Below are 23,693 nucleotides of genomic sequence, written 5' to 3' on the forward strand. Positions count from 1 at the left end.
AACCCCGTAGGTCGTGAGGCCAGAAGTCGAGCCAAGCCACGATCCCCTCCTCCCCGCAAAACCTTCCTAATCTGATCCCCCAGGAACTTTCACGACGAGTTGGTGGCAGAATAAGCCATCATCTCCACCACTGGCGAGACATCACCTAGGACAGGTGGGTGTTGCAAATAGTCCAAAAGGGCTACTCCCTCCCCTTCGAAGCTACTCCTCCCTCTATGCCTCCAGTGTACGATCAGCTGAAGGAGGATCACATTGCCCTACTCTGCGTGGAATTAAAATCTCTTGTCCGAGCGATCGAGGATTCCCAGGCCAGAAATAGGCTGTGGTTGTTATTCCCGCTATTTTCTGGTTACAAAGGAGGACGGAGTCCTTCGTCCTATCCTCTAACTCAAAGCCTTCAATCAATCAATCAATCAAGGAATTTGTAGAGCGCGCTACTCACCCGTAAGGGTCTCAAGGCGCTGGGGGAGGGGGGGGTGGGGGGGGTGAGTCGCTACTGCTCGAACAGCCAGGTCTTGAGTTGTTTCCTGAAGGCGAAATGGTCCTGGGTCAGCCGGAGGTGGGTGGGGAGGGAGTTCCATGTCTTGGCTGCCAGATAGGAGAAGGATCTTCCTCCGGCGGTGGCTTTGCGAATTCGTGGGATGGTGGCGAGGGCGAGGCTGGCGGAGCGGAGCTGGCGGGTTGGTGCGTAGAATGCGAGTCGGTTGTTGAGGTACCTGGGGCCCGCGTTGTGGAGAGCCTTGTGTGAGGGTGAGGAGTCGGAATGTGATTCTTTTGCTGACGGGGAGCCTGTGCAGATCTTTCAGATGGGCAGAGATGTGGCTGTGGCTGTGGCTGTGGCGGGGGACGTCCAGGATGAGTCTTGCCGAGCTGTTCTGTATGCGCTGTAGTCTTTTCTGGAGCTTGGCTGTGGTTCCGGCGTAGAGGGTGTTTCCGTAGTCCAGGCGGCTGGTGACAAGGGCCTGGGTGACGGTCTTCCTGGTTGCGGTGGGGATCCATCTGAAGATTTTTCGGAGCATGCGCAGGGTGTTGAAGCAGGATGCTGAGACGGCGTTGACTTGCTTGGTCATCGTGAGGGAGGAGTCCAGGATGAAGTCCAGATTGCGTGCGTGGTCTGTGGGTTTGGGGGCGATGCCCAGGGCGGGTGGCCACCAGGAGTCGTCCCAGGCAGAGGGGGATGGTCCCAGGATGAGGACTTCCGTTTTATCTGAGTTCAGTTTCAGACAGCTGAGCTTCATCCATTCCGCGACGTCTCTCATCCCTTCCTGGAGGCTGGTTCTGGCGGTGTTTGGGTCGTTGGTGAGGGAGAGGATCAGCTGTGTGTCGTCGGCGTAGGAGATGATGTTTAGGTTGTGTTTGCGTGCGATGGTTGCGAGGGGGCTCATGTAGACGTTGAAGAGGGTGGGGCTGAGCAAGGATCCTTGTGGGACGCCGCAGATGACTTCGATAGCCGCGGACAGGAACGGGCGAGGCGGACTCTCTGGGTTCTTCCGGCGAGGAACGAGATGATCCACTCCAGGGCCGCGCCTTGGATTCCGGTGATGCTGAGGCGTTGTATCAGGGTGTGGTGGCATACTGTGTCGAAGGCTGCTGAGAGATCCAGGAGGATGAGGGCGGTGGTTTCCCCGTTGTCGAGCATTGACCTGATGTCGTCGGTAGCTGCGATGAGGGCGGTCTCAGTGCTGTGGTTTGCTCGGAAACCGGACTGTGACGGATCGAGGGATCCGTTTGTCTTGAGGAAGGCAGAGAGTTGTTTGTTGGCAGTCTTCTCGATGACTTTGGCAGGAAAAGGGAGGAGCGAGATGGGTCGGAAGTTCTTGAGGTCCGTGGGGTCCGCGGTGGGTTTTTTCAAGAGGGCGCTGATCTCTGCGTGTTTCCAGCTCTCCGGGAAGGTGGCGGATGTGAAGGAGCTGTTGATGATGTCCCGGAGTTGGGGTGTGATGATGGAGGCCGCTTTGTTGAAGACCGGGGTCCAGGCGCAGAGGGTGGCGGTTGGGTGCGCGGGTTCGGTGGTTGTGTGCGTGGTAGTGCCGAAGCTGTCGTGTATGTCGGCGATCTTGCGATGGAAGAACGAGGTGAGTGAGTCGCAGAGGTCTTGCGAGGGTGTAATGTCGTTGTTGCAGGCGCTGGGGTTGGAGAGCTCTTTGACGATGCTGAAGAGTTCCTTGCTGTTGTGGGTGTTGTTGTCCAGACGTTGTTTGTATGTATTTCTCTTGGTGGTGCGGATCAGTTGGTGGTGCTTGCGGGTGGCTTTCTTGAGGGCTGTCATGTTCTCTGTTGTCTGATCCTGGCGCCAGGTTTTCTCCGGGGAGCGGCAGGTTTTCTTCGAGTTTATGAGGTCGTCGGTGAACCACGGGGCATTCTTGCTGTGGGGTCTGCTGGGTGGTTTCTTCAGTGGTGCGAGTTCGTCGGCGCAGTTGGCGAGCCATTGTGCGAGGTTGCGGGCTGCTTCGTTGGGGTCCGTCGTGATGGTGGGAGGGTTCAGGCTGAGGGAGGTGGTGAGCTGGTCGGCGGTGATCTTGCTCCAGCTTCTGCGGGGGGCCTGTTGCGGGTGGTGGTGGGTCGTGGTTTTCCTGAAGGAGAAGTGGACGCAGCTGTGGTCTGTTCAGTGGAGTGGCTGAAGGAAATGTACTTGCTGGAGGAGAAGACGGGGTCAAGTGTGTGGCCGGCGTAGTGGGTGGGGGTGTTCACCAGTTGCTTGAGTCCGAGGTTGGCGAGGTTGTCCAGCAGGGTGGTGGTGTTGCTGTCATTGTTGTTCTCCAGGTGGAAGTTGAGGTCTCCTAGGAGGATGTAGTCTGGGGAGGTGAGGGAGTGCGGGCTAATGAAGTCTACGATGGCTTCGCTGAATTGAGTGCGTGGTCCTGGGGGTCTGTAGATTAGGGTGCCTCTGAGGGTGGTTCTGGGGTCGGTGTGTATCTGGAAGTGCAGGTGTTCGGCGGCTGTGATGGTGTCTTCCGAGTTGGTCATGATGCGGATTGTGTTTCTGTGGACGATGGCGATGCCTCCTCCGGTTTGGTTGGTGCGGTCCCTCCGGGTGATCTTGTAGCGGTCCGGGATGGCTATAGCGATGTCTGGGGCTGAGGAGGCGTTCATCCAGGTCCCTGTGAGGAAGGCGACGTCGGGTGCTGTAGTGTCTAGGAGGTTCCAGAGTTCGACTGCGTGTCGGTGGACGGAGCGGGTGTTGAGCAGGATGCACTTGAGGTGATTCTTGCTGGTGGTAGGCTTGGCGGGTGCCGGCCCGGGACGGCTGCAGGTGAATTTGCACTCTTGGCAGGTGAAGGGTCCGTGGGTGCGTTTAGGGGTGGCCAGGTGGCAGGCGGGGTTCCGGCCGGTGTTGAGAGCGCGTAGGGCGGCGGCGTCGTAGGTTCGTCGGGTGCGTTGGCCTCGTCGAGGTCCAGGGTTCCTGGCGCTGGGCGTGGTCCAGGCGCGGATGGGCGCAGACGGGCTTGCCAGCGGCGCGGCCGTGCAGCGGTCGCCATAAGAGGGGAGGAGGTGTCAGCTTGGAGGCGGGAGGGTATGAGCAATGGGATCAGGGGGGCGGGGCCGCACGGGAGGCAACGGCGGGAAAGACGGGAGCGAGGAAAAAAAGCAGTCACTCAGTCAAATACCAAAAGTCACTCGTTCATACAGGGTACAAAATGAAAGGCGGGCGGGCAGGCACACTCACGCAGTCAAAATGGAGTTACAGTACGAGAAGGGGGGGCAGGCATGCACACACGGGGCACAGAGACCGGTCGGCGAGCGCGCAATCGGGAGACGCGCTGAACTGGCGGGACACTGCAATCAGGCAGGCGGAGCTGCAGCCGTGGAGAAGTGACCTACCCGAGGGTCAAGGGTCACTGTCTCTGCCGTGCAGCGGTCGCCATAAGAGGGGAGATGGGGAGGAGGGGTCAGTTGGGAGGCGGGAGGGTATGAGCCAATGGGAGCAGGGGGGCGGGGCTGCACGGGAGGCAGCGGCGGGAAAGACTGGAGCGAGAAAAAAAGCAGTCCCTCAGTCAAACACCAAAAGTCACTCGTTCATACAGGGTACAAAATGAAATGGGGGCGGGCAGGCACATTCACGCAGTCAAAATGGGGTTAGAGAACGAGAAGGGGGGGCCGGCAGGCGCACACTGGGCACAGAGCCCGGTCGGCGAGCGCGCAATCGGGAGACGCGCTGAACTGGCGGGACACTGCAATCAGGCAGGCGGAGCTGCAGCGGTGGAGAAGTGACCTACCCGAGGGTCAAGGGTCACTTCAGCTACTTCCTCAAAATGTAGAAGTTCAGGATGCTCATTTGCTCAGGTCCAAGCTGCCCTGGACCCAGGAGACTGGAGAGTAGTGCTGGACGTGCAGGATGCTTATTTTCATATCCCTGTCCTGCCGGCCCATTGTCGCTACTTGCGGTTTCCGGTGGGCCATGTGCACTTTCAGTTTGCTGTGCTTCCCATCGGCCTCACCAGTGCCCCTTAGGTGTTCATGAAGGTGATGGCGCTGGTCGCAGCCTATCTGCGGGAATCAGGGATTGCAGTCGTCTCCCACCTCCAGACTATAGCGAACCTCCTGCATTTGCTGGGGTTCACTATCAATGAGCCAAAGTCACACCTAACTCCCTCTCAGATGCTCCTTTTAATTGGAGCAGTTCTGGACACGGTACAGTTTCGGGCCTATCCTCCTGAATGATGCTGCCTATGTTTCAGCCTCTATCCTGGATTTCGGAGAGTGACTGAGGCTGTTGGGCCTCATAGCCTCCTGCATCCTGCAGGTGGATCATGCACGGTGGCGCATGCGGCTCTGCAATGGGACCTGAAGTTCCAATGTGCGCAGCATCAGGGAAATCTCACCACCTGGTTCAGATATCAGAAGGCACTGCGAAAGACCTGCATTGTTGGCTAACAAACAGTGATTGGATCAGAGGCAGACCCCTCTCTTTTCCCCACCCAGATCTCACAGTATTGACAGATGCTTTCCTTCTGGGATGGGGTGGCCAACAGACGGAGGTGGAGATCAGAGGACTCTGGTCTCCGGTGGAAGACAGGCTCTATATCGACCTATTGGCGCTTTGTGCGATCCCATTGGCACTGAAAGCCTTTTTACCATCCTTCAAAGGAAGGCTAGTTCAGGTGTTCACAGATAACACTACCGCCATGTGGTACTTCAACATACAGGGCGGAGTGCGGTCATGGACTCTTATCAAGAGGCCCTGCGCCTCTGGGATTGGCTGGAACAACAGGGCATTTCCCTGGTGGTTCAATATCTGGTTAGTTGTCTGAACACCAGAGCTGACAAACTCAGCCGAAGGTGCCTTGTGGATCATGAGTGGCGTTTCCATCCGGAGGTGGTACAAGGGCTATTTCAGCAGTGGGGAAAGCCTTGCTTATATCTGTTCGCCTCCGAAGAGAACGCACAATGTCAGCAGTTTTGCTTATTGGAGTTTCCAAGGCAACTGTCGCTCAGTGAAGCGTTTCGTTGCAAGTAGAGCTCAGGCCTCCTGTGTGCTTTTTCGCCCATACCGCTCCTGCCCAGCGTGCTCAAGAAGATCAGGTGCGACCGGGCACAAGTTATTCTTGTGGCTCTGGATTTGACATGGGGACTTTGGTATACCAAGCTTCTGGAGATGAGCATCAACCCTCCGTTCAGGCTGCCCCTTCGGGAGGATCTTCTGTCGCAGCAGCAGGAGAGGGTCCTTCACCTGAATCTGTCCACTCTCCGCCTCCTTGTGTGGAGATAGCGCGGCGACCGTTGACAGCTTTTGACCTTCCTCTCGAAGTATGTGAAGTTATTCTGGTAGCCAGACGTCCCTCCACAAAATCGGTATACGCCTGCCGATGGAACAAACTTTGTAAATATTGTACAAAACAGACCACTTACCTGCTTCTCTGGCAGATATTCTCTTATTTATCCTTTCCTTGGCCCAGCAGGGCTCTGCTCTGTGCACTCTGAATGGCTACCTTTCGGCCCGCTCAGCTTTTCTTTGTCTGCCAGATCAGCCTTCGTTTTTTAAGTCTCCTCAGGTGCAGAGGTTTTTGAAGGGGTTCACCCACTTGTTTCCCCCTTCTCCTTTTTCTTGTGCCATCTTTCTTGATGTGCACACTGTTTAAGCCGCTGCACAACTGCCCTCTACGGCTGCTCACCATCAAAACAGCCTTCTTAATGGCAATAACCTCTGCCAGGAGGGTGAGCGAACTGCAGGCACTGTCATCACAGCCTCCTCACCTGACACTCTTTCCGGACAAAGTGGTACTAAGCACTAGGGCATCTTTTAACTCTTCCATCTAGGACAGTCCTTTACTCTACCCACTTTCTATGCAGCTCAGCACCCTCCAAAGAAGCAGAGCGTATCCACTATCTGGACCCAAAAAGAGCGTTCTCATTCTATCTTGATTGCACTAAATTGTTCCAGGTGGATGACCAACTCTTTATCGGGTCCGTGGGAGCAAAGAAGGGTTGTGCTGTTCAACAGAGGACCATCCCTCGTTGCCTTATCCTCTGTAAAAAAATATATGTTACTCCTTGGCAAAGAAGCAGCCTCCTGAATGCCTTGGGGCCCGTTTCACCAGAGCGAAGGCGGCCACCACAGCCCTTCAGCTTAGGGTTCCCCTTGTTAATATCTGCCAAGCGACGACATGGACGTCCCTGCACATGTTTGCCAGACACTATTGCCTGGATTCTCATGTTCGCAGGAAGGGCCCGTTTGGCTGCTCTATTCTGCGGGATTTTTTGTTCTAAAACCTTCCGCAGTCCCTCCTCCGGGGAAGGTATTGCTTGGGTATCTGTTCAAAGGTAAGGAATCTGCTGCTAGATGTCTCCATCTGATGGACAAGTTACTTACCCTCGGTAACACCTTATCTGGTAGAGACATGATCTAGCTGCAGATTGCTTACCCACCCACCCTTCCTCCCCGCACTGCGGAATTGTTTGTGTCAAGGCTGTTCCCCTTTAGGGCCCTAGCTCCTTTATTTTTTTTTTTTTAACACACTATGGTCAGTCACTTCATGGCTCTGTGCCTCTGGCGTGGAAAGTAGTTATCAGTACTGACAGCGCGCAGCCGTGGCAGTTATATTGACGGCACAGACGTGACGATGAAGAACACGATGCTGACAACATCACATGGAGTCGACCGATGCCACCTATCAGGGCGCTGGGGTACTGCTATGAAGAAATATTCTGGATCCATCCTGACGCCTGGAATTTCAAAGGTAAGGAATCTGCGGCTAGATCAGGTCTCTACCAGGTAAGGTGTTGCTGAAGGTAAGTAAGTTTTCCGTTAAATACTTACAAACCTGTTATGCCAAACACTCACTGTGTGCGACTCTTAGAGCATTCTACACAAATGAAGGGAGTCACAGGGCATTCTTAAGTAGCATCGCTTTAGCAGACCTCTGTAAAGCTGCCAACTGGTCAGTGCCACATGTGTTCACTCTACACTACTGTGTAGACATTCAAGTCCTTCAGCAGGCAGCGTGTGGTCAGGTTCTGTTAAAAACTGTAGGATCATCTGCGTCTGCTCGCTGACCACTGCTTTTGGAGAGAAACCGCTTTACAGTCTATGCATGGCACGTGTGTTTACAGCCACTCATGCTCTGGAACGAGTGGAACATGTTACCCTGTAAAGATCTCTTCTTAGCATGTAGTGCTGTAGATTCACATGTGCTCACCCTCCTCACTGGAAGCCAGTGAGGATCACAGATGTTTAGCACTTTCTTTTCAACTTGCAGTTCCCAAGGTACAGTGCACTTTTCTTCAACACTCCAGATATACTACTCACCTACTGAGTGGAAAATAATCTGAAGTGCAGTCTTCGTCCCGGGGCGTAGTCTACCAAGAGTAGGAGTTTTTTTGCTCAACTTTTTCTAAGAAAAACGAGCTGCAAATGTCCAAGCCCAATCCTGGGCGGCGGAGTACGCAGAGCATTAAATCTTCAGCACTAATCTATGATCAGATGGTTCCAGGCTATGTATCATTTTCCTTTTCTTGCACCTTTTTGCAAGCTCCTTTGCTGAATGTTGAAATAAAATGTTGGTTTTGCCCATGCTCTTTGACCTCTGCTGTCATTTAGACGTCTCATCTGTCCTTTTTTGGGTACCATGTTTCCCTCATGACCATCAATCAGTTGATTTGTTGAGCGCTACTTGTCACCCGAGAGGGTATCCAGACACGGTGGAGGCTGGAGCCTGTTGCTGCTGTGAGGCTTTCCTCCTCTCCTGGAGCGTCCGTGTGAGTGCTGTAGTCACCATGTTGTATTCCAGGGGATGGAAATTCATTCAAACCCATGAGATTGAGCGCCATTGGCAAACGCTGCTCCATTGTGGTCTGCAGTCCACTGGCGCGCCTCTGAACTGCTCCCCTAAGGGCCAGCCTGTTGGAAATGTACATTTTAAATATATTTCTAGTGAGTGTTTTGGTGTCTCTGGCTTCTTTTAATATGCACTTTTTTCCACGCAGTGCCGTCATCACCACCATCAACCACGATGAGGTTTGGTTCAAGAGGCAGGACGGGAGCAAATCGAAGCTGTACATCTCGCAGCTGCAGAAGGGGAAGTACACAATCAAGCACATGTGATGACCTCCTGGTGGGCTACTGGACCGATGCCCTGCCCTCTGCGGATCCTGGAGGCCCCGGACGTGCAGCTGCCCCTTCCTGTTACGTGCTGCATGGCTGTGCGCCATGATTGTCCTTGTGACGTGCAAATTCCTGTGTCTCTGTATATTTTGTTGTGCAAATTGTTGTTCGGTAGCACCCTCTAAGCACCTCATGGCTTGGACAAATCTTTCAGGGAAGCGGTTGCTGAAGCAACAGTTTCCCTCAGCACCAGGGAGAGCCACTCACCGATACTGTGCTATGGAAGGACCATGTAACGCCACTCCTTTCAAGGGGTCACACCTCATTGGAGGACCTTTTTTCAACGTGGTATCAGGAAGGATGCTGTTGGAACACTGACTTTTTTCAGGGTCAATCCAGCCCAACAGCGCAAGAACTCCGTCCTCGAAGGATCTGGCTCGGTCACTTCTCCTGTTAAATGACCGCACCCTTCCTCCTAGTGGATGACTTACCTCTTCATGGTTCCATTGCGCGCTTGCTGTTGGGGTGCAGCGTGGTGTTGTGACCCCTGGCAAATGGCCACAGTGCAGACCGCAGAGGGCATCCTTCTGATCTTAGGTCTGCTTGGGGCTGGTGAGACTCGATGGAAATATTTTTAAATCATGTTGGAATGACCTTGAAAGCGGGGACGCTATCCCTCCTGGGTGTTTAGACACAGGAGTCCGAGTGAAGGTTCTGACAAGTGAACAAGGAATCTGCGCAGTCTGTCCGAGAGGGATTGCTGCGAGGGGTGACTGATTGCAGCCTTCGTATCCTTGTGAAGCTGCAGAGGGTGCCCTGTGCCAAGTTCAGCAGCAGACATTTAGTGTCTAACAGTTTTGCCTTCAACATGCCTGTGGATTCTGTGATGATCGTAAACCCACTGGAAGGATGCTTGTTGCTGCGCTGGGTCTGCTGCTGCGATAAGGAGATTTCTTCTCCTCTACTGAACGTTGAATTTAATGGTGTTAAATGGTGCCATTAGCAGAGATTCAGTATCATAAGCTAGGATTGTATTGTAGGTGAGCGCGAGGACAATTAGCAGAAATTCAGTCTCAGAAGCCAGGACGGTATTGAGTGAGCGCGAGGACAATTAGCAGAAATTCAGCATCAGAAGCCAGGGTGGTATCGAGTGAGCGCCAGGATAGTTGGCATAGATTCAGTATCCAAATCCAGTGTTGTATTGAAGATGATGGCGAGGAACGTCATCCATGGTCAGTGGCACGTGAGGCGCTGGCATTGGTGTCTCTATTTGCAATCCTGGGTCTGTCGTCCTGCAGCTGGTTCTGCTTCATTGCGATAGCTCCTGGCCTCTTGTCTATGGTGACTGTTGATTGAACGAGGGCTGGGTTTAGATTAAATAAACTGCATGTAAAGGGAAGTGTTACCTATTGAGACACCTGCCTGATCCAGCGTGTCTTCCTCTCAAACAGGTCTCCTGGGTGCCAGGTCCTGAGCAAAGAGCTCACAAGTTGTGCTCCGCACTGTCGCGTGTTGCACGCTGTATGCGTTTCTATTCAGCATCCTCTGCTGCTTCCTGGCGGGGCCTTCTCCACAGGGTTGGGAAGGTGCATCTTGTGAGGCCGCTCTCTCCAAGCACCTGGTTCTATTGGTAATTCTTGGTTTGTATAATCCAGTGCCGGCCTGTGATGTCCCAGGCAGAGCGTGTGCAGGTTTGTAGGTTACATAGCCCAAGCGGCAAGTTTATACTGTGAGAAATGCCTCTCACTGGGGCACTGTAGTCTGCTTTCTGTGACCAGGAGCAGTTTATGAAGCCGTTAAACTGCAGTGCCCTCCACGCTGCAGCGCATAGCGCCTACTATTGCAAGTGTTGGGGAAGGATGTGTAGGTACCGCTCAGCAACCGACTAGTAACTGGTACAATACAGACTGCTAGGCTGACAGTCACCTTCCGAAACGGGCGGGTTGCTTGATATCCCGCACAACGGACCCTTGTGAGTGGTTGGAGGGCTGATGAGGGGGTGGCTGCTGCAGTGCCCGGATGACGCAGAGGCTATGTGCAGGGCTTCGATCACAGGAAGCCTTTCTGCCGCTGCTTCCATTTTACTGCAGGGTCACCTAACCCTAGTTATTGCATGTTCTAGATTTTATGTTCTTAAGTTGTCTTGTTTTATGTTTCATATTATTTAAAGTTATTTTGTACATACATTGCATTGGTTCCTAACCATGTTAATGTTTCTGAAAGGCACTAAGTGACCCTGCAGATTGCAATGTTCAGTGTAGAATAAAATGTTCTGGGCTTGGTGGCAATGATCTTTCCACTGTCCTCGCAGCCCTCCTGCCCACCCCTCCACCCTCCAGATGCACCTCATGCCCACTCCTCTAGACCCACCTCACACCCACTCCTCCACCCTCCAGATGCACCTCATGCCCCCTCCTGCACCCTTTAGACCTACCTCAGTCTAGAGTTCAACACCGTGCCGAAAAGTGCATCACGTGGCACCTGGATAGTGCAATTTGTGTAGTGGGCCAGACTTGAGATTGAGTTCTAATTCTGTGAGCTGCAGCAGCTTGTCTACCTCAGTCCTTGTTGAGCCAGCTGTGCAGGGGAGCGTGATTTCACCAGGAGGGCTTGGGATATGAAGCCATGACAGCAGTTCTTGGATTTTGGGGGGCAGTGTTTTCGTAAGAGGCCACTTCTTCCCCCGCATGCCTTCTCGGCATTAATGTCACTCTTGGCATAGGGTTTCCAACAGGAGGGTGTGGAGGTGCTGGCAATGGGGACATGGGGCAGAGTTTCAGAATCGCCGCATGAGATTTGCACCTCATTTCATTTTATATAAATGAGTAATGAACGTAGTCGGTGGTTACCCAACAAGTCTTAAATGGATAACTCCCGCAGCCCCCCACCCCCACCCCCCACTCTTCTGCTGTGTTGGACTATGCTTCCCCTGCCAAAGCCCCTCCAAGTAACAGGTTTGGTGTAATTTGTCACAAAAGGTGACCGTTCCAATCCCCAAACATTTGAGATCCTTGGAATATTCCCCGAGGGGCTTGATTGTCCCACTTCCTCCGCCGGCCCCAGCCCTCCGGACTAGAAGCCAAGATTGGACCCTTCCTTGTATTCTTGAGTTTGTTTGGCTCAGTGCTCTTCTCTAAGCTGCCCATCGCCAGGTAGTTGCTCCATCCCCTGAGCTTCCCCGTCCCCTGTGAGCTGCTTAGTCCTGAAGGGGAAGGAACAAGCTTCTAGGTCTAGTTGTCGGATTGCATGGTTTTATAATCATGTGCCAATGTTCAGTTACCATGTTTCTTGACTCCTGGGTGCATTTCTGACAGCTGCTATACATGCTGCTATAATTTATATTTTTTGTATCAATGTTGTGAGCAGAGCTTTGCAACCCAAGGACAAGATTTTCTAAGTGTCGTCTTGGTATCCCACGTTCAACATCAACACTTGTGTTTTGCTTATTCCTTTGAGTTTATTAACCTAGTTCCCTGCTAACTTAGTACCAGGCACCTAGAGACCCCCTCCCTACCTCGTCCCCCAGGCCTCCGATTGTGAACTCTGTATTCATGAGCCCATCCAGCCCTAGAGATGGCAAGCCCCCTATGCCTGTCTCTGTCCCGTGTGGCTTACAGTCCTAGATGTGTAAGGCTCTCTGTGCCAATCCGAAGGTGAAGGTCTGCCTACTCTGTGCCAATTGCTTCTGCCTCATCCCCAGTTCTGCTCATAACTGGGCCTGTCAATCTGAGCATCTGCTGACCCTGGGGCTGCTATGTCCATTAGTGGAGAGATCATTGCTCGACATCAATGTGTCAATTTCCAGAGCTTCCTCATTCCTTGACCAGCGGGTGCAGTTGTGAATTTTAAGCACCCACATGTGTTGTCCTTGCTGCTATCATCAAATGTGTTCATCTGTGTTTTCAGTATAGATGTGATGAATGGATGAGACACCCTTGTTTACTGTGCCCAACACCGACTGAGTCTTTCTTTACCTTGGGAATAGGTGTGGGGTTGGGTGGTGGTCCTTTTTCATTTACTTCCATAACTCTGGAAAAGGTTGCACATTTTTATGTTTTTTTTTTTTTTGTGTGCTAAATTTGTGTGTTGTGCCCAAGGGCTAATGAAATGTGCACTGTGTAGTGGGTGCTGCAAACAGTTTGACAGGTGGTGGTGGTGGGGGAGTTTAGGGGGGGCATTTGTTGTCTTGGTAAACTGCATTCCTTTGCCTTGTCAATCGAACAACCCAGCTTAAGGTCACCCACACTTGGTGAAAATAAACCACATACTTGAAATGTCTGGCTCAGACCAATGGGCATCAGTCTTACCAAATTTGGGGAAGGGGGAACTCCTTGCTGGGTTTTGTTGCTTTTCCTGTTATTACTACCCCTGCAGCGCGTTTCAGAGCTTGCACAATTCAGATATGTGAAGATGGGTCGAGTAGCTTTTTGAAATTCTTTTACCTAGGTTCTCAAGATAAGTTTTCCCTAAGGCTTGATCCCTAGACAGGACACAGGCCACCTGTTACTGGGTGACTTGGGCAATGTTGCTTATAGCACTGGGCTGCTTCAGAAGAGAATGCCTGACGAAAGAGGTCTTCTACGTGCTCTCCCAAGGGCCAGATTGTTTGCTGGGTGGCTCGAGCTGAGAAACCTATTCCCAGCCTTTGATTCTTGATGTTATTCCTTCTGCAGATTCCTGGGCAGCACACAGCTCGCTTCATGTAGTGAGAGGGTGATGGCTGCGCCAGAAGCCTGGGACCTACCATAGGGTCACATTCACCGAACCAACACTGAGGAATCATAGGAGTGGTTTAGGGCTGTGGGGTCTAAAGCTGTGGGAACACAGCAACATGTGTAAACTTTCCCATCCACTTGAAGTTTGAGTTGATACCTTAGGAGGAGCAATATTGATCCTTTTATGGGGATATCTGTGGGTTTTCCAATCTCTAACCCCTGTCAAGTGAATCTTTGCAGGCTTTCATCGCCGGCTTTTGCAGAATCATTCTGTTCATTCCAAGGAGAGGCTCACGCTCCATGTCTGCTGCCCCCAGTAGCACACAGACCGAAGGGGGCGCTTGGATACTGTTGTTTGGTTGAAACCTTGATGCCTGTGCATAGTCTCCTTTTGGACACCATTCCCTGTACTCTCCGATATGTAAAGCATTCCTGCCTGGTGCTCACCCTTCCCTCAACACACACTTGGATGAATTAAGGGTCCTGTCGTAGAAGCCTTGTAGGTCCACAACCGGGCGTTGTGCCCCTAAACCTAGTCAACTTTCAGGTTAATTGCCCCATAGGCCACGTAGGGAGGGCCCAAGGTGCTTTTGACAGTGAGTGGGTGTTGTGTGTTAGACCCCCTGGCCGTAGAGCCTGGTCCTCTGCTGGGAAATGCTGGCACCTTATGCAGCAACTGAAGCCTATTGGGTGAGAAGTGACCGTACACCCTTGAAAGTTGATAAGAGGCAGCAAGGCACAGCATTAACTGTCCTGCATGATGTTGTGCCTAAACCATGTAGCTCTCTGGTATGTCCAGTCATGGGAGTTTGCCAGTATTTGTCTCTAACGTAGGCAGAAGAGGACGCGCTTCATACTGACCTAAGCAGCCTCCAACGTCACACTTTGCTTCAGAAAGATGCTGAAGAAGTGCTGGGAGTGAGGCCGGTGTTCTGGTTGGTGGCGGTGTTTTAGTGTGTGCTGGGAGTGTGGTCGGAGTTCTGGTCGGTGGCGGTGTTTTAGTGTGTGCTGGGAGTGAGGTCGGAGTTTGGGTCGGTGGCGGTGTTTGAGTGTGAGAAGTCAGTTACGGCTGTGAACAAATGTCGACCCTCTGCTGCTTAGTAAACGGATTTATATTTTGCTCTACATCCTGTCTAAAAAATGCTTCAAATCAGTTTTATACGAGACGTATTTGCATCTGTCTCTAACATGAACCCATAGAGTTGCTTTTTTCGTTGTCCCAGTGGATTTGCATTTCACGTGTTTGGTGAAGGAAAAGCCTCCAGCTTATTGCTTGTGGGTACAGTGGGGCTTAAGTTGCGGACTAGCTTAAGTGACCTCTCTGCATGGCTAAATTAAAATATTAAGTTACCTTAAAAGTGAACCCCTTTTTCTTGGTATTGTGACTTGATTTTTCTCTTCAGGAGCATCAGTCTTGGAGGTCAGTGGTGCCCGTCCAGTTCACTGGTTTGAGAGAGAATCTACAGAGGAAATCCAGTAACAATCTGAAGCAAATTAGCCTTGGTTGGTAGTAAAAGTGGAGAGGTTTTGTGCAGAGGAAGAAGGAGGTGGGTTGCTTGTAGCAACATTTTGAAGGATTGATTGTTGAACATCTTGAGGTGGGTCTTTGGTGAAGAGTTACATCTCAAGTAGTGTTCTCTACTCAGTACTGTAAGGACTGTTTCTTAATCTGTGAATCAAAGGGAGTATCACTTAAGTACAGGGTTGGGGGGGTTGGACTAGGATTCTTCACCGAGGAGCTGCTGTGGGGTTTGGATGAGGGGCTGGTTGGATAAAGTGTTTCATTTTAATCTACATTTTCCGACCACTCTTCCTTGCCATGAGGCTATTGTGCAAGCTTTGAAATAAGCATACACAAAGTATATATAAACAATATTCTGATTGTTGAAGGATCTTTTTTACTGCTGGGTTGCAGACCCTCTTCGACTTTGATAATGTAAATCTACTGCATACGAATCCCATCTCTGAAAGGCTTGAAGAATGCCTTCATTATCTGCTCGAGACATGTAAACATTGAAAGACTCCTTGGACCCACAACTGTGTATTTACAAAAAAAACAGCAACAGCATCTCCGTTAGAGGGGTTCAAGGGCTTTCTCATTCAGTAAGTAGTGGTTTCCGTTACCATTTTCAAACGTGACCAGAAGTCTTATAATGACGGCTAAAGTTTCAGGAAACCGGTCACCTAGCGAGGGCTCTGGGGGTAGACTGATGCCCGCATAGGGCTTGGTGAATGTGGGGTGGCGAGTGATCTTTATTTTAAGGCAGTTGCCTGGGTAAGTGCGAGCAGTCGGATGGGTGACATTGGGTAGTTGGCTGTGTACAGCACCAGAATGTGTTCCCTTGTCATATGAAAAGTTGAAAGGCCAAGAAGCGATATCAGTGTTTTTTTTAATGCATGAGTTGCCTCTCCCACTGCCGAACACCTTTATGCAGCCTCTTTTGGTTGGATTAACTTTCTATCCGAGTGCTGATCAAGTTATCAATGCTGAAGTGGGACGTGAAATAATGCACATTATTCATTTAAGATGCAATGTCAATAGGCTTGGGTGGAAGATCTCTTTTGTATTTCTTGAATGTTTTTTCAGATAAGTGATTTTTCTGGTTTCTTAAATGAGGCATACCTTTGTCTAACCACTTTTGCTGCTGTTGCCTGGTGGTTTTTGCAGGACGTAGAATGTTATTCAGTTGAAATGTTTCTTTAATCTCTAGGAGGGGGCTTCACACTGGTTTGCTTCTCAACCCCACCCCTCAGTGTCCTGCGCATCAGTCTGCAAAACTGTGCCATGATTGGAATAAATATTTGCTCTTCGTGTCCCTGTGTCTATTTTGTTTGTTTTTGGATACTTCCTTGCGAGAAGGGCGCTGGCTAAACATGTGGAATTAACAGAACAACAAGAATTTGATTTTATTAAGCGTTCAATTTAGTGGGTTCACCTTACCGGTTTGTGCTGCTCTGTCTGGTACAGAGACCCTTGCACCATATATCCAATGTTCCAGTGCTAAGACACCAGACACTGTGCCTCTATCCTCACCTGATGTATCCATTGATAATCCACTACGGAGAAGCAATCAATCAGTTTTTTATAAAGTGTCGAAAACCAAGCATTCACACCAAAGCCTTAAAACAGTAAGGTCTAAAGAGTTTGTGAAAGATAAACTCCTCTCTGGCTCTCCCTCGACCTTGGAACATATTCCAAGCAAAGCATTTCTGATCGACTTCTAGTCTCATATTCCTTGCCTTTTGAATAGTCTCCAGGCGTCAGACTGGATCCGGAAACTTTTCAGTTGTACGTCTGTTCCTTTCTTTCCACGCAGCCTGACGCGGATCCAAATCTTCCTCTCATCTCAGACACTTTACCTTTTATATTTGTTTCCAATTTTCTGCAGTGTGCATGGGATGTCTCCCCCCTAATATGACCGGTTTTAAGCCCTGTTGGAAGCAAATGTTTGCTAGATACCCATCACATGTGCCTATGGTGTCTGGGTTCGAGCCACAACTCCGAGGTCTGCAGTGACATTGCATCGATGATCCCGAAGGCTGTCCAGGACTGCAAGGTGAAGTTTTACATCTCCAAGCATAAGATAACTCCTCACCGAGAATGCGCCACATCCCGGCCCAAGGCCACGCTGGTCCCACCCTTGTTCTGAGAGTCACCGAAGCAGCTCGCAAGGCCTGTCTTCGTTGTGATCCAAATCATCCAGCAAGTCTAAGAAGAAACATAAAGCAAGGCTCTGTCTTCCTACCCCCGCATAACCCGAAGCAGTCTCAGGGGTGTCGCCTGTGATCTAGATCTGGCTCCCAGAGTTAGTTGATTTCGGAACCAATCCTGCAACAGTTTCTGGCACAACCTGTGTTTCCGGGGCAGTCTGCCACTGATAGAAGACTTCCACACAGCCATGCTCCGGCTCTTTGCTGACTCACTGGGGAGCCTTTAGACCCCAAGGAGCCGAGATGCACTTGGAGCCAGCTGGACCCTCTGACTCCATCCAGACGCCCCAGACTCCAGTCTGTACCCTGTCTCTGGCGCTTGTCGATACCTGAGACCTCAATGCCGATGTCCAATCCATTGATGCCAGACAAGGATCTTCCCACGGTGCTGTCAGACTAGAGACCGCGCTGGTCCCCTCCCCATGCCCCCCAATGTGCTGTGCCTGGAAACAGTTGAGGTGTTGCTTCCTCTAACATCTCCATAGGGGAAACCCACTCTGCATTCACTTTTTGGGCACGGACTTGGACAATGATTATGATGCAGGTTATGAGTTCACGTTGCCCTATCAAGATGACCATTGGTATGATGACTTGCAGGAGGCAGTGGTCTTGATATCTCTGCTAAAACTGGCCTTCTCACCCTCCCCTCCCCTAAACCCCCACCCCTCTTCACAGTCAGTCACAGGGGAGTCCTCTTCCTACACCATGTTAATGCAGTGGGCAGCTGAAATCCTTGACCTCTATCTCCCCACCTTGACAGTTCTCCAGCTTGGGCAAACATCATCTGAGCCCCTCCTGACATTTAACGAGGCCTTCACAAACACCTTAATGGGGGCATGAGCCAAACATTGCTCTGGTCCACCAGTCAATTGGTGAACTGCACAACTCCATAGCCCTAGCCCTAGTGATCCTGCTTTACTGTCTAAGCACCCCTCCCTTGAAAGCTTAGTGATGCTGGCGCCCGAAAGTGAAACCAATCCCAACATGTTCCAAACTACTCCAGACTAGGTCAAAATGTGTCTAAGCCTTAGGTAAACAAGTATTTTAATCTATCAGGTTGTTGCTCAGGTCTGTGAATGGCAGCTGCCTGCTGGGGTGCTATTCCTACGCCTTTTGGGATTTGACTCAAGTCGTCCAAGGTGTCCCTGAGGTCTCCAACCTGTCCTTGCCCAAGCTATTTAGCACGGCCAGGATGCTGCCAAGTTTGATTCGTTGTGGCTTGGACACTACAGATTACATTGAGTGGACCATCATCACCAGTGTTGCCATTTGCTGCCACATCTTGTCAGGATTGCTAAACCAAGCCAAGGAAGAAGAGGTATTATCAGCACACTAGTGAGGAAATCTAGAAATAAGCCTCAAGGATTGCAAAGGCGGCGCGACTCATTATCGAACTCTTTTCCTAAAATGGCCGCCAAGAGTAGACTGTCGAGTCAGGAGGTTAACGCTCTAGTTTCCTGGAAGAATCGTCGAGATGCAGGTGTTGCGCCCGCGCTGTGGCGCACTTCACCTGATATCGTTGGAGAGTGAGGAGTACATTCGTGAGGCGTCGCGAAGTTAGTTTAGGGACTATCTTCGTCGCGCTTCAAATTCATTGCTGGAGGTTGGAGGAGGAGTTTGTGTTCTTGGTTTCCTGATTTTTGAAGTAAGAACTTTCCATGTTGTCAGTAGACCATGCGCAATACTGAAGACTGCCAGTTTAAGCATGCGCAATGAAATAACAGAACTGGGCATGCGCTAGAATTGAATGCTGCTTACAGTCGAGGAGGTAGCGCCAGCCCCAGTAAAGATTTGAGTTTTCTTTGAGAGGAAATTTGGCTCTACTCAGGATTTCCCTCAATTAGTCTTCGTTTTAAATTGAGGTTTTAGCCATTAGAATTCAGAAGTAAAAAACATTGTACATAGTTATACAGCAAAGACTAATCTACACAAGTGATCGAGAGCAGGAATAATTCGAAAAGATACTTACCAGAAAAGACAACATTTTGCAGCGTGAATCTTTCTGGATTCACTATGCTGTGCATTATTCCGCGATCTTGTGGTTGGGTCCGGATTCGTAGTCTTTTCTTTGTTTTTTTTTTTTTTTTTTTTTTTTGTAGCCCAGGTGGGCGTCGACGTCCACCATTTGGTGCACCTCCCGTGACGTCGTCGTGCTTCCTGCGGAAGTCCCACCTTTGGGGCGCCATCTTCAGATTCTTTTTTCCGCCGTTGGGTCTGGATCGTCATCGGGAAGCTCCAGAAGTTCACTCGGAGGAAGAAGGAAGAAAAGCGAGTTTCATCGATAGAATCAAGAGAAGACATCAGGAAAGAACAGATTTCGACAGGAACGCGAAGAAAGAAGACCAGCGAGCCTTTTTCTTCGACAACCTTGGAGAATGCACGCTCAGAGACCCTGAGCGAAATGGACAAGACGCCATTCAAGTTCTGCCCAAACTGCCACCACAAGTTCGCGCAGAAAGACCTGCATCCGGTCTGCAACCTCTGCCTACCGGTGGATCATCAGAGTATCGACTGCAACGCCTGCTCAGTCTTCGCGCCGAAGACACTCAGGGTGAGAGAGAGGCAGAGGAGAGCCAACGCCAACATGGAGGGCCAAGGAAAACCCCCGACACTCTACGCGCTGGGCCTCGACACGGACGACGAGGACAACGTCGCCGAGGCAGCCGAAAACTTCACGGTCGTAGAGACCGACAAGAAGAAAGAAGACGAGGTAAGAGAATCGTCGAGCGCAAATCAAAAAACACCTCGAAAACACGAGGGTGACTCGAGAAAAACTGAGTCAAGGTCCACGAAGGGAGCCCCGGCGCCGAAAACTTCGACGTCCAAAGGGGGAACTTCGGACAAAAGGCCCAGCGGATCCTTACAAAAGGACTCCCTGGCGCAGAAAGACGCCGAAAGGCAAGGGTCGTCGAAATCATCCCATGAAACGGGCCGATCGACGCAGAAAGAACGTTCGACGTCGACGCAAGTTTCATCGAAAAGGCCCGCGGTCGACGCCGAAAGCATCTCCGAAATTGAGAAAAAGAAGAGGCGGCTCGAGGCCGAAATGGAGAACATCCTTCAAAGGAAGAAGGAGTTCGACGCCAGGATGAAGGAATTCAAGATTCCAACGGTTTCAGCGGCGGACGTCGTCGAAGTCGAGGAGGAGTTCGACGCCGAAGGGCTGACAAGGGACCTCGAAGAGGAAGAGGAGCCCTATTATGAGGAAGAAGCCGAGGAAGAAGACCAACAATCGTTCTTCGAATCGGCGACATCTACCGGCAACGACGGAGGAGGAGGCCGTGGACACGTACCCCTCGAGGCCTTCGCCACCAGACGACATCGGGGTGTACAATATGGTGGTGAAGAGCGCAGCAATGGCCTTCGGCGTCAAGCTCGACGAGGAGAGGCCGAAAGCAGATTTTCTCGTCGAAACACTGCTCCCCATCCAGACTAGGAGCCAGTTCCTCCCCATGCTACAAAGCGTGATGAACCAGGGGAGAGAAGCCTTCAAGGAGCCTGCCACCTGTCGGTCGATCACGCCCAGGACAGAGAAAAAGTATAAACACTCCTCCCTGGACCCACCTTACATCAAGGGTAGCGTCACCGCAGACTCCATCATTGCCTCCACGGCCAGGAGAAGGGCCAACGTGCCAGCAACCTCGGGCCCACCTCCAGATAAAGAGAGCAGGAGAATCGACCTCACAGGCAGAAAGGTCGAGAGGAACGCCGCAATGCACTGGCGCATGGCGAATTCAAATGCACTCCTAAATAGACACCAGTACCAACACTGGGATGAAATGGGGGAGCTAGTAAAGCACCTCCCCGAAGAATACCGCCAGAGAGCCTCTCACCTGGTAGATGAAGGCAAGAACATCGCCAACTCCTGTATAAAGACGGCGTTGGATGGGGCAGAGACTTCAGCAAGACTCATGGCCATAGGGGTCACAGAAAGGAGGCATGCATGGCTAAGAATCTCGGGATTCAAACCGGAAGTGCAGAACAACATCCTGGGCACTCCCTTCAACGGAGAGACACTGTTCGGAGCAACGGTGGACGAGAAGCTCACCCAGCTCAAGAAGAACGAGACAGCGAGGTCCATGGGGGCCCTGCAGCTGAGGGGAATGAGACGAGGAAATCCCTCGAGGAGACCCTACGGTAGGGGTGGAAGCCAACAGGGGACGTCGCACCAGGCGTTCCAACAAGGTCAGCAGGGCGAAGGTCACGGACAAAGTCAGCAGAAGCAAAGCTGGCAATATCAACCTCGGGGCCAGTCCTTTCGAGGGAGAGGGAACGGACGTGGCCAAAGGAGGAGAGGGGGCGATCAGCCCTCCTCGAAGTGACTCAGCACGCAAGAAGACGCCCACCCTCGTCAGGCCCCCAAGGGTGAGGCGCAAAAAGGTGTCATCAGGGGGAAGAGAAGATCCAAGAGCCTACGAGCATACGTCACCGGTAGGCGGAAGGCTGAGGTTCTACCTTCAGGAGTGGCGGCGCATAACCACAGACAAGTGGATACGGAACATCGTGCAGTACGGATACTGCGTAGACTTGGAGAAAAGACCTCCAAACAGAAAGCCGAAGGAAAGACAGAGATCGGCCCAAGAACTGGCAATACTCAGAGAAGAAACAAGGAAACTCCTGCAAAAGGGAGCCATAGAGACAGTGCCGTTCAGGGAACGCAACAAAGGGGTCTACTCAAACTACTTCGTGGTTCCGAAGGTAGACGGAGACCTCAGACCCATACTGGACCTCCGGTACCTAAACAAGTTCGTCAAAACACAAAGGTTCAAAATGACTTCACTGCAGGAGGTACTGCCACAGATAAGAGAAGGGGACTTCATGGTCACCGTGGACCTCAAGGATGCCTACCTTCACATCCCAATAAACAGAAGGCACAAGGGCCTTCTAAGATTCAACATCGAACAGGAACACTACCAGTTCACAACCCTGGCCTTCGGATTAAAATCAGCGCCAAGGGTCTTTACAAAATGCCTGTCGGCGGTAGCGGCACACCTACGAAAGCAGGGCATACACGTATACCCCTACTTGGACGACTGGCTGGTCAAGGCAAACTCACGCGAGAAGTGCGAGAGGCACGCAAAACGCGTAACGGACACCCTCACAAATCTGGGATTTTCCATCCACTGGGGAAAATCATCGCTGGAACCGGAGCAGGTAAAGATTTTCCTGGGGGCACAGATCAACTCCCTCAACAGTACAGTAGTGCCCAGCGACAGGAGGACAGATGCCCTACTGAAGGAGACGCAGCTCTACCAGAAGGGGCGAGCTCTGACAGTGAGGGCGGTGAGCAAGATGATGGGGATGATGGCGTCCTGTATCCAGCTGGTGCCGAATGTACGCCTGCACATGAGACCATTCCAGGAATGGCTGCAACAGCAATGGTCACAAGCAAACGGAAGTTGGGAGGATCTAGTGGTTGTTACGCACGCAGTGCAGGAGGAGATAACTTGGTGGAACAGAGACAACATAACAACAGGGAGAAGCCTGACACCACCAAGCCCAACAGTGACCATTACCACGGACGCATCGCAGATGGGATGGGGAGCGCACATGGACAACCTCAGAGTGAGGGGTCTATGGGCTCCGGCAGACGCGGTCCGCCACATCAACTACCTCGAGTTGAAAACAATACTGCTAGCCCTGAAGGCATTCCAGAGACACCTGTGCGGGCAGAGGGTGTTGGTGCAGACAGACAACACCACGGCGATGTTCTACATCAACAAACAAGGGGGGACACAGTCGTTTCCCCTCTCATCCCTAGCTCAGGAGATTTGGAGATGGGCCATACCTCTCAGGATAGATCTACTGGCAATTCACCTACCGGGGAAGGACAATGTGGAGGCAGACTGGCTGAGCAGGCAGACCTCAGCATCGCACGAGTGGGAGCTCAATGGCCAGGAAACGGAGAAACTCTTCCGGAGATGGGGGACTCCCACAATAGACCTTTTTGCAACACGCCACAATGCAAAATGCCAAAGCTTCGCGTCCAGGCAACCAGATCAGCAATCCAAGGGAAATGCCCTATGGATAAGCTGGTCGAGGACATTTGCCTACGCCTTTCCACCGATACCCCTGTTGCACAGAGTGCTCGACAAGTGCAGAACCAGCAACATGACTCTGATCCTGGTGGCCCCACAGTGGGCGAGGCAGACATGGTTCTCACAGATTCAAGAAATGGCGCAAGGCAATCCGTACAGGTTCGAGCGAAGAAAAGACCTGCTCTCAATGCAAAACGGGGAGGTCCTGCACCCAGAGCCAGAGACCCTCAACCTAGCAGCATGGCTCCTGAAGACCTAGAGTTCGCACACCTAAGGTTACCTCAGAGCACTATGCGAGTGCTACGGGAGGCAAGGAAACCTACTACAAGAAAGTGCTACAGCGCAAAGTGGAAGAGATTCACGGTGTGGTGCAGGAAGAAGGGCCTGCACAACAGAATGACAAGAGACTCAACGGTGCTGAGGTACCTCACACACCTTCTAAAGAGTAACCTCTGCTCGAGCTCCCTAAGGGTGCACCTAGCAGCGATCGTTGCCTACACCAGAGGTGAGAAGGGTGGAAGTTTCTTCAGCTCGCAGGTGGTGAAGAGATTCATGGAGGGAGCCAAAAGAATGGCACCCCCGAAAAGGTTGCCGCCGCCGGCATGGAATTTAAACGTGGTTCTGACGGAGCTCATGAAGGCGCCGTTTGAACCCATTCACAAGGCCAATCTACAAATGTTGACGATG

At 51.6% G+C, this 23,693-nt stretch overlaps 1 protein-coding gene across 2 annotated transcripts in view; it reads left to right on the forward strand.

The window, feature by feature from the left end:
• The window catches only part of BRMS1L (BRMS1 like transcriptional repressor), a 118,054-nt gene extending 101,983 nt beyond the window's left edge, over positions 1–16,071 (forward strand). Inside the window, exon 12 of one of the 2 annotated variants that reach the window (XM_085627455.1) lies at positions 8,425–8,691. In XM_085627455.1, coding sequence (XP_085483581.1) covers positions 8,425–8,542 — 118 coding nt within the window. In that variant the 3' untranslated portion in view covers positions 8,543–8,691. Of the gene's footprint in view, positions 1–8,424 lie in introns of both variants that reach the window. The other variant, XM_085627456.1, reaches the window with a different exon arrangement.
• The last annotated feature ends 7,622 nt before the right edge of the window (positions 16,072–23,693 follow it).

The sequence above is a fragment of the Triturus cristatus genome, chromosome 9 (genome assembly GCF_964204655.1).
Source record: "Triturus cristatus chromosome 9, aTriCri1.1, whole genome shotgun sequence".
In the NCBI taxonomy this organism is placed as follows: Eukaryota; Metazoa; Chordata; class Amphibia; order Caudata; family Salamandridae; genus Triturus; species Triturus cristatus.